Source organism: Orycteropus afer, unplaced genomic scaffold (genome assembly GCF_000298275.1).
Source record: "Orycteropus afer afer isolate SDZICR_OR568_19922 unplaced genomic scaffold, OryAfe1.0 scaffold00519, whole genome shotgun sequence".
NCBI classification, from domain to species: Eukaryota; Metazoa; Chordata; class Mammalia; order Tubulidentata; family Orycteropodidae; genus Orycteropus; species Orycteropus afer.
The window spans coordinates 863,421-874,126 of record NW_006922106.1 but is presented as its reverse complement, the minus strand read 5'-3'; the positions used below and the strand labels follow the sequence as shown (position 1 = coordinate 874,126).

General features: G+C 58.8%; 2 protein-coding genes across 2 annotated transcripts in view; one reads left to right on the top strand and one right to left on the bottom strand.

Moving 5' to 3' along the window:
* Positions 1–4,987, top strand: part of CD99L2 (CD99 molecule like 2) — a 36,511-nt gene extending 31,524 nt beyond the window's left edge. The window contains exons 6-9 of the mRNA XM_042782925.1: positions 665–703; positions 1,203–1,322; positions 3,869–3,934; positions 4,923–4,987. Of these exons, the coding sequence (XP_042638859.1) occupies positions 665–703; positions 1,203–1,322; positions 3,869–3,934; positions 4,923–4,987 (290 nt within the window). The remainder of the gene's footprint in view (positions 1–664; positions 704–1,202; positions 1,323–3,868; positions 3,935–4,922) is intronic.
* A 5,163-nt stretch (positions 4,988–10,150) lies between these two features.
* Positions 10,151–10,706, bottom strand: part of MTMR1 (myotubularin related protein 1) — a 72,552-nt gene continuing 71,996 nt past the window's right edge. The window contains exon 16 of the mRNA XM_042782924.1: positions 10,151–10,315. Within this exon, the coding sequence (XP_042638858.1) occupies positions 10,151–10,315 (165 nt within the window). The remainder of the gene's footprint in view (positions 10,316–10,706) is intronic.

Genomic DNA, 10,706 nt, shown 5'->3' with positions numbered 1-10,706 from the left:
CTCGGAAGGAAGGGTGGGCAATCTACTTCTGTAGTGATACTGCCTCGGAAACCCAAGGAGGGGTCACTGTGAGTCGGATCCGACTCCACGGCAGTGAGTTTGGTTTAAGTTTTTTAGCCTCTGGCTGGTGGGATTGTGAGTGATTTTTAGTCTTGTCTCTTGTCTTTATAAAAAGAACTTTGTACTTAAACCCATTGCTACAATTGCATAGAGACGTGTGTGCTGCAGACACAGTATTGTCATTCAAAACAGCTGTCCCGGAGTTGGACTCAGCCTGTGTGCAGGTTATGTCCCCCTGGGGACACCAAGTGTGGCCTCATTGAAGAAGAGCTTCAGTGGTACACCGTGTATGGGGAGGCTGGGATCTCACGACCCTTCGACTCACGGTCACACTCTTTCTAGTGGCAGCAGGTTCCCCCAGTCGGCAGGCGTGAGAAAGCAGGTCTTGCCGCAGGCCGGTAGAAGCCCAAGGTGACGTGCTGGCTTGGGCCTGTGGCAGAAATGACATAGGAAGGGTTGGCCCAGTCATCCAGCTGTGGGCCACGAGGCAGGAAGGGGAATTGGTGGCAACCCTGGGGGATGGTGGTGCTAAGCTGTCCCTCCCGACCCCGAGAGGTGGTCATGGGGTTTCGGCAGACCCTGAGTGCTTTTGTCCTCTCTCTAGGTGATGGCCACTTCGGCAGCAGTGATGACCAGGAATCTGGTGAGTTTCTGAGTCTCGAGGTGGCTGGAAGCTCTCCTCCCAGACTTGGCTGTCCCTGACCTTCCCGAGTGTCACAGTAGAGACTTGTGAGGGAAATAGCAGAGGGGTGCAGCCGTTGGAAGGAGTTAAGCAGGAAAAGCTGGAGCCCAGAGAGGTCGCGCTGTGGGTCTGGGGTGGGGGCACAGGCCAGGCCTCTTCTCTGGTCCATTTCCTGTGTACCTTTCAAGCCCCTAGATTAGGGAGGGCATCCTCAGGACAGTCAACAGCACTCGGGGAGCACCTGGCAAATCAAGGGGCGCCAGGGCGTTTTCAGACTGTTGACATATGGACGTAACCCCCTAACAGAGTTGTCAGTATGGGGTATCTGAAAACGCTGAAGACAGTGGCCTGGGGTGGGAAGGGAAGCAGACACCTGAACCTGGACTTGAGTCTGAGCTGAGTCCTGGTGCTGTTGGTTGGAGCCTGCCTCTCTGCCTTTCTCCCGCCCTGCTCTGGCCAGGCATGTCCGCAGAGGCCGGCACCGTGGCTGGGGTGGCCAGTGCCCTGGCCATGGCCCTGATCGGCGCTGTCTCCAGCTACATATCCTACCAGCAGAAGAAGCTCTGCTTCAGCATCCAGCGTAAGTGGACCCACTCAGCAGCCTCCGGTGGCTGGGCCCGCAGCAGTGTCCCCCAGCCCCCTTCCTAGACCAGAACAAAGCAAGAAAAGGGAGCAGGTTAAGGGTCGGGGCAGGGTGAGGGTGGAGCTGCACATATGCAAATCCTCGGGATAGATCTGAGCTGACTTGAAGTGTAAACCACCCTGAAAGGGCAGGCGGCCATGACCATGGCCGCCCGAAGGCTGCAGTTCCCAGAGGCTGTATTTCTGAGGACAGAGCCCAGTGACCCAAGTGAGGGTTCCTTCCTGTGGAACGGGAGGGAGCCTGGGCCTTCTGTACGGCCTCAGGTCTCACCCAAGGTGCCAGCTCCCTCTTGGGCATCGATTGAGGGCAGCAGGGTGCCTCATTGGACAAGTCAGAGGCTCTGACCATTTGGCAAGACCCCTCTCCCTCTTCAGGGCCACAGGCCAGGCAGTCTTGCATACAATAGTGAAGTGGCCTCTGCCCCCAGCACGCACATGTGCTAGACTGTGGCAAGCCGGGTTGCGCTGCTGGCCTGTGGCGGAGTGTGAGCTGGGATGGAATCCAGTGGTCCCAGTGTGGGGTGATTGCCGAGTGCAGTGTCTGGCTCAAGGCTGCTGTTTTCTTAGTTCCAGAAGGCTGGCGGTTCAAACCCACCAGCCACTCCTCGGAAGGAAGGTTGGGCAATCCTACTTCCGTAGTGATACTGCCTCGGAAACCCAAGGAGAGGTCGCTGTGAGTCGGGGCCGACTCGACGGCACATAACAACAACAGCACCCGGCTCAGCCCGATGGCGCCCCCTTCCTCTCCCTCCTCAGCCCCCAGGAGATGGTCTCCCCTCCCCTGCTGAGAACCCCTTTGGGGCTGCCCCCCATGCTCCTCCCTCCCTGTGGAGGCAAGGGAGCCAGGGCCTGGCTGAAGGACTCTGGGAGAACAACTAAGAGCTGCCTATGGGCCACAAGTCCCTCAAGGAGCTCACGGTCCAGAGACTGATAGAGTGGGAGTAAGGGAGTGGCAGACACAGACCTGGGCGCCTGCTCTCTGCGAGGACAGCTGGGTGGTACCAGCCAGGTACACGGGGGCTGCCCTGCAGCTGTGGGTGAATGGCAACCGAAGCAGGTGGCGAGAGAGAGCGTGGGTTCCAGGGGCCGAGGCAAGCTGCTGCTGCTGCTCCGTGGGGTGCCGCCTCCAGCTGGTGGCTGGTTCCATCGGCCTCCGGGCTGCCTCGCTCGCCCCCACACTCCCGTCCCAGGAGCCAGAAGGACCTGTTTCAAGTGCTTCCCACTGCCCTCTAGGTCACGGGCCAGCGCCTGAGCGTGGCACTCGAAGCTCTCCCTGATTTGCTTCCGGCTGCATCCGTCCCTGCCCCACCTGCAGGGTCACTTCTCCCAGGGCACCCACCCTTCACAGCAGCCCGCCTGGCTGTGCTGTCCTCTCTTCAGGCTCCCTGCTGACCTGCCGAGAGCGTGAGGGACTGTGCTCTGTCCCCTGAGGTGTCCCTGGCCAGGCCACACTCAGGAGCAGCCTGTGGGAGTTTGCAGGTGTGGCCCCTGCTCCCTGCCCTTCTTTCTGGCTCAGCCTCATCTTAGTCACCACTGAGTAGGGAAGGCCAGGCCTGTACCCAGGCAGAGGCAACAAGGGACGTGGGCTGGGAAGCCCCGAGGGAGCCAGGCTGTGGGTGATGTGGCCCCCAGGTAGTCCAGCCCTGGCGGCCCCAAGTGCCAAGGGTCTGTGTGTCCAGTGACTGCTGTGGGTTCGTGTCGGGCTGAGCGTGTCCGCGTTCTCAGCTCTGTGTCTTGCCTTCAGACGCAGCAGACGGTCAAGGTAAAGACGCACTCTTCCTCTCCTGCTTTGGCCGTGACGCCACATTATCCGCCTCCCCGCGTCCTGCCGCGCTTATCCCGCCTTCCCTGGCACTCACCCACCTGGCTGCCACCATGACCAGCGTTCCCCAGTGGGTGGGTTAGGATACCACCTGCCAGGCTGGGGTGGGGCTGGGGTTAGAGATGGGTAGGGGTGGGGGTGGCCTGTCTGCGACTCCCACCTGCTGGTGGTTGTCCTCGAGGAGCAGTCAAGGGCCTGCTGTGTGGCACCTTTGGGCCCCCCCCCCCGCCAGACTTGCCGAAGAGCAGGGAAGGCAGCCCCTCCTGGAAGAAAGTGGGGGAACGGCTGGGGCCCTGAGCCCCCTAAGCTTGATGAAGGTTGGGGCTCAGCAGCTGTGTGGGCTCCTCCCTGGGGGCATGTTGCTGGGAGGCCGCAGGTTGGCAGGTGGCTTTGTTGGCACCACAGCCGCTACCCCTGCATCCATCAGTCACTCGTGTCGGGCTTGGCTTGTCCCCGGGCTCCTGGGCTGGCTCTGAGCCCTGCCATCGACCTGAGGTGGCAGCCACCCTTGGGGAATGGGGTGGCAGGGCCCTTGGCACACACTGTCATTGCTTCTGAGAATGATGGACGACCTCCCGGACAGCACGGTTTCTGGGTCAGGACTGGGGACCCATGTTTGTCCCGTGTCTGTCCCTCATGCTGCCCTTGCCCTTGCTTTGCAGAGGGCCTCAACGCGGACTACGTGAAGGGGGAGAACCTGGAAGCCGTGGTGTGCGAGGAGCCCCAAGGTGAGGACCAGGCCGGGGAGTGCAGAGGTGCCCGCCTCCAGGATGCCCGGTGGGACTGGGTGTGGCAGAACCTGAGGCCCCCCCCCCAGGGCACAGGCCCCCAACTACCTGGAGCCCTCAGTCAGAGCAGCCACGCGGCCGGCTTCACGGCGTCTGGGGCCAGGCAGTGGCTTCTGTGCACTGGTCTGAGCTCCTCGGCACCCTGCCCCCCCAACAGACACCTCCGGGTAAATCTCACTTCTGTCGTCATCAGCACTTCCTGGGCCCATGAGCCATCAGCATTGAAGCCATCCAAGGTGCCTTGCAGTTCCGAGGTAGCAGCTTTGCTGACGGGGCCCGTGGTGCTCAGAGAAGAGGGGCCTTGGGCCAGTGTCCATCAGCTGAGGCTAGGGAGGGGCGTGCAGCCCGGAGGCAGACCCAGACAGGACGGGGGAGAGCCCAGCGGGCTCTGAAGGTGTGGGACGGGTAGCCAGGGCCCGAGAGGCCAGGAGGCCCTGGTCTCTGTGTACTGTGTTGCGGGCTTGGGCTGCCCACCGCCGTGCTTTGGGACAGTGATCTGGCCGTGGGCACAGAATAGATTGAACGTGGGAAAATTTCCTCTCCGTTAGGCTTTGTGATAATAGTAACATTTTAAAACCTGCTAGGCATCCTGGCTCCTGGCATGAGCCCCGTCTGTGGGTTGTGTGAGTGCAGGTCATTCGCATCGAATCCCGGTCAGCAGCCTGCGTGGCCCGCCTGGCGCTCCGCACAGATGTGGTGCTATTGTACCAGGGAGCCAGTGGCCTGAGCCGTTTACAGAACCAGCTCCCCTCCTTCTGGCCCAAGGAGGCTCTTCTCAAGAAGAGCCCACCCAGAGCTCTGCTCCCAGGGCTGGCCTCGCCCTGCCTGGGGCTGGGGTCGGCAGCGCAGACAGGTGTCCGCGGTCAGCTGGTGTTCAGCGGGACAGAACCGGATTCCTCCTGACGGGGCATCGTCTGGTTTTTCCTAGTGAAATACTCATCGCTGCAGACCCAGTCAGCAGAGCCGCCGCCGCCTGAGCAGCCCCGGATCTGAGGCCCCGCTTGTACCCCGGCCCGTTTCACTTGGACCTGCTGCTCTGTCAACGTCATTGGCTTCTCATTGCTCTCAGTTCTCCAGTGTTTGCAACGTTGGTTTTGGACCCCGTGCCCGGGGTGGGCCACACGCCCGCCAGGCATTCTGTGGAGATGTGGTGCTATAAACCAAGCCCCGCTTAGGGTGAAGCCAGCACCAGGTTGCCCGCAGGGGATGGGAATGTAGGACAGTTGTGCCTAGGGGACAAGCCTTTGGATCGAGACTAGTGTGATCTGCAGTTGTGCTGGCTTGGGTCTTCGTCGTAGGCCCGCCTAGGGCTGCAACCTCAAAAGCTATAAATGGGGTGAGTCCCCAGCTAACACGCAGCATGCAGGGTGTCTAGGGTATCCTTGGAGCCCCAAGCAGCACGCCCCCACTCCCACACCTGCACACCCTCATGCACCCCCTCATCCCTTGGATGACAGGTGTGGAGTGCTGGGCTTCCCGAACGCTGGGCCAGGTGGAGAATTTGGGTTCTTTAGGTGCAAACGTGCATCTCGTGATAGGCTACCCTCAGAGGTTAGGACTCTTCCAGGTAAGTCGCAAGCTGCGACTTTCAGGCATCCTTCCCTCCGGGTTCCACAGGGACTGCGTGTGGTCCGGCGCCGGCATGATGAAGTTTCTAGGACTCATTTATGCAGATGAGTTCTCCGCACCTGCTCCTCACTTACTACCTGGTTATCTGACAGTTTGCATTACGATAGTAGTAAAAAATCTACCAGCCAACTCTTTTTCCCATTAATGACATACATCTGGCAGTAAGCAATGCCGAGGTGCGAGGCGAGAGTAACGCCAGCTGTGATGGCTAAGGTTATACGTCAGCTTGGCTGGGCCGTGCCTCCGTGTCTTGGCAGTTATGTACTGAGGTAATTTGGCAGTTCCACAATGATGTAGTCATCGTCCATTTCTGCACAGCATCAAGTTTTGCATAACAACCTGGTCTTTGGAACTTTGAACCATGTTTTTAAGTGAGGAACGGGTATACTGAGTGAGCAGGACAGGCGGCAGGTGCTGACCGTCCACGTACAGAGATGTTCTTGTTTTGATACCCAAAGTTACAGACATCAACAGTAAGCACTGAAACCAGCAACACGCTTGTGATTTGCTTTAATTTTTTTTTTTTTGCGGGGGAGGAAAGGGAAAAGAGATGTTGGAAAAGAGATGTTTGCTTGGTTTTGCGACACTTACGACGTGGGAGCTCTGTACTCACCCTGCCTGTCCTGATCTCCCGATCTGATGCAGGCACTGGGGGGCCTGTTCTCACTGTGCTAAATAATGGGATGGCCCTTCACCCACACCGGAGCAGTCTGGTTTGGAACGTCCTGAGCTAGAGTCTTGAGCACCCAACCACTGGCGGTCAGTCAGTGGGACGTCCGGCTCCTGTGGACGCAGATCGCTTGCCTCTTTGGACTGGACACAGTCGCTGGAGCTCCTTGCCCTGCAACGGGATGAGGTCCTGACTTCTGGAGGAAACCCCTGAGCTCCGAACAGACCCCTCCGTCTCTGTGATGTATGCCTCTTGTGTTTGTGTTCGCGGTTATTTGGAGAACATGGTCTCTGTGGATCAGGACTTGTCTCCAGGCTGCCGTTAGGATCATCTCCCTGGGGCCGTGCAGGAACTCTGTTAATTAACTCCGTTAATCCCGGACGGGCCGCGATTGTGAGTCTGAGAGTGGAGCTCCAGCACTGAGCAAACACCTGGAAAATGTGGCCTCTCAGTGCGCCGCAGGCTCCGGGCTAATTTGGAAGGAGGGGGCACTGGTTGCCAGCTGCACTGGTTCCCAGAGGCCAGGCTGTCTGAGCTCGCCCACCTTGGCTTTCCAGTGAGGTTTGTCTGATGTGGAAGCCCTGGAGCGCCTACAGCATAAAATCAGCGCTCCGCCTCTGCTGGGTGTGAGGCCCTTTCTCAGCAGCACTGACCTTGGTTGGAGGAGCCCTGTTGGCCCTTCTTAGCTCTCTCAGGCCTAGACACGCAGACGGGAGCCCCTAGTAACTGGATGCACCCGCAGATCCCCCAGCCTCCTGTTCCCTGTGCGCTCTGCAGCCTAGGGGAACCCCAGTGGAGGGGCTCTTGTAACTGTGTTCGGCGGAAAGTTGCACTGGCTGGGGTGGGCCTGCCCTAAGGGGGACGGGGAGAGAAAAGAAGTGAACGTAGAAGGTTGAATTGAAAATGTCCATCAGCCAAAAAAAAAAAAAAAGCCCAGTATCTATGGTAACAAGTCTGAGCCTGTGCTCAGCAGGGTGGGGCGCCCTCCTGGTGGGGGACCCGTAGAGGAGGACCTCTTGGCCCCTCAGGTTGGGGGTTCGTACGAGTGTCTAAGAGATAAGGGAGACTGATGGATGCCCTGCACAGCCCTTGTGTCGTGTTTAAGTGTGAATTGTGAACATCCAGTGTTGTTTGCATTAAACAAACTCGCACCTAACGGGCCATTGCGACGGTGTGGAGGCACTTCCTTTGTCAAATGATGCCATTGCTCCCAACATAACCTTTGGTATGAAGCCCACCTGATTCCCTTCCTCCTCAGCCAGAGGGATTGCTCTAGAAGGTTGTGCACTTGGCCTCGTCCTCGGTGACGCTCAGCCAGGCCCACCATTCATCATCATTGTACAAAGAAGCTAAGGTCTGGCGGGGTGGTGGTGGGGGGCATGACCGATGTCACCTTCAGGAGGCAGGCTGTTGAGCCACTGCCACCCAGGTGGGGCCAGGAAATGGCAGGGCTGCGACTGGAATCCCAAGCTCGACTCCCAAGCCTGTGGCTTGGCCTTCTGAAAAGCCAGCCAGCCACCAGCGTACATTCTGGGCCATGCGGTGGTCTCAGCCAGAGGCAGCCTGGCTGGCGAACAAGAGGCTACGGCTGGGCATTTGAGCAGGCCCTGTGCAGTGGCGGGAGGCGTCCTGTTGAGGGCACATAGCACCACGTCTGCAAACCCTGAACCACCACCCGCTTCTTGGTGCGGAAGGTCCGTGTAGCCAGTCGGGCTGGCACGGCGGCCCTGCAGGCCTGGTGTTGCTGGGGACCACAGCTGCCTGGCACTGGGCCCGCCCGGCTTCCTCCACCTAAGGCTGGGCTGTGACTGCCGTGTGGAGGGAGACAGACACGGGGCCTTTCCAAAAGGGTGACCTGCAGGAAGCGGGGTGGTTTCCACAGTGCCTTCCCAGCAGCCCTTAGGTCACCCAGGCGTGGGAGGCGCAGGGGCTTCTGGGGCGGCCTCCCTGGTTCCTGCCGTGGAGAACGCAGCACCCACACGGGCACTGATGCTCGGGCCTCTCCACCACCCCGCGCCCCCAGTGTTTTCTTGAGGTTACAGTCTAGGGGCATTTCGGGTCCCCCTTGGCCCAAACACGCTAGATCAGTGACGTAAGACAGAGTAAGAAACCACACCAAGGCGCTTCCCTTGACACGGCTGTGCTTGGCCCCTGGGGCCTCATCAATCCCTGCCAGCCGTTGGCACTAATTCCTCCTCCCCCCCCCCCGAAATTCCTCAAAAGGAGGTAACAGAAAAGACCATGGAGCAAACATGTCATCATTTTAATCAAGAGATTGAAACAGTGCATCAGATGAGGCAGATAAAATTCTGTACCAGTTTTTAAAAACCCGAACTGCTGAGGTTTTACATTCTAGTACGCTTAAATACAACGGAGAAAAGAATGGCTTAGGGAACAAAACTCTACTCAAGTTGTTTTAGAAACTCAGTTCTGTTCTGGGAACATACGAAGTTCTGTTGCGTTTCTTTAAATTCTAAGGGGAGTTTCTAGGGCCCCCACGCGGGGAGAGGGCTGGGGCCCAGCCCCAGGCCAGCCACACTCCCCAAAGAAGCCCACTGTACGTTCTCTGGTTCGGTCCAAAGCATGAGCAGCCCTGGGGCGGCTGGGAATTCAAGGTTATTCCTGGGGAGGCGTCCTATGTTTACACCATCAGTGGCCCCGCAACTGCGGTCGTTCAAGGAAATCGAAAGCTCCTTTCAGTTCAACTATGATTTAGAAACAGATCGCTGATGGACTGTGCGCATTGCTTTAGGCTGTTGTGATGGTCCGGCGACCACGGAGAAGTTTTTCTGATCTCTTAGTAAAGGGCCATTCCCTCTAAGAGCTGGAAGGTCCCACTTTTTAACTGTACACGCAGCTCTCCGAGAGGGCGTCCTGGAGGGCAAGGTCCAGTGGACAGGCTCTGTGGGGCGGCCAGGCCACCGCCACAACCAGGGCATGTTGCCGCGCAGCCGGACTGGGGTGGGACTCAAGGACTTCCGAGGCCCCCTGACTCAACGGGCCCAATTCCTCGCTGGTGAGACCCAGCGCCGGGGGAGGGGTGGCCGCTGGCAGCAGGGCCCCTGCTGAGGCCGGCGCTGCCCCTGGAACTCCGGGGGAGCTTTTGGCAATGGAAGCCACCGCACAGTGGTCGCTGTGCCCTAGTGGCATGCAGTGGCACAGACCCACGGAGGGAAGGGCGCTCGGGGACAGGAGCGGGCGGCTGCTTTGCTCCAGACAGCTGAAGGAGCTGGGAGGCGTCCCGAGTCCCCAGTTTCCCCTGTGCAGGGGTGGGCCAAGTCCCAGAGTGAGGTGAGGACGGATGCCAGTAGCGTTTCAAATGCACCCCACAAAAGTTAGCGTGAGCTTTCTCTCACGGAACTGCTTACACGGTCCAGCCAGGCAGCTACGTCCTCGGGTGACTATTCTCAACATAAAAAAGGACATAGGAAAATAAAGGCATGTTTCTCTTTTTAAAAAATACCTTCTGTGTACACAGCAGTGATTGGTCCAGGACCCTTGTGTGCAGGCGACTGTGGAAGACATGGCAACGTCTGTCTTTGCCACCAAACGCTACATTTCCAAACGGTTTCTACGTTGCAGCAAATAACTGAAAGCAGCCACGCGACTGGCCGACGTGGAAAGCGGTCAGTTTGTTCGAATGAAGGATTTCATGGAGAATTAGTTCCTGGAAAACCCTCTGCAACCTACGCATGGGCACTAATGCACTCCAGCTGCTGCAGGGCGGCCCACACATGGAGGCCACTGGGCCTAATCCTACAAGAGCAGATCAGAGGCTGCAGTGGGCACAGTGATCACCAAGAGACCACCAGGCCCTTCCTTACCCCCAGGAGGCCCTGAGGCCTGCCGGCCACCCATCAGACGGAAGTGTGCACCGGCGTGGCCGAGTGGGGAGGTGAGGAGCCGCGCTCGGACGAGGACGAGATGGAGCGCGCGGCCACCTCCCGCTGCAGGTCCTCCACCCTCTTCTGCAGCTCCGTCCGGATGGCCAGCAGTTCCTTGAGGTTCTGGTGAATTGGCATCTGCGGGGGGAGACAAAGCTGGTTGACTGGCCTGCTCCCATTTCACATTTGACCCGTTCTAAGATGTCCCAGTCCACGCTTTTTAGGATATTCACCACTAGATCTAAGTGCCCAACATTTTCACCTCTCCCCCTTCCGCTCTGCCCCACCCACGTGCCCCCAGAAACCACGCATAAACTCCGCTGTGCCTACACTTGCCCACCCGCGTCATTTCACGTCAATGGAGTCGTACAAGAGTTGTCCCTGCAAAGCTGACTACTCACTGGGAGCCTGTTCTTGAGGCCCAGCCCTGCCTCGGCAGGACCCGGGGCTGCATTCCTCTTTAGGGCAGCAGAATGGCCACTGTGTGTGTGCACCCATTGTGCTGATGGATGTGGGTGGTCTGCCCCCG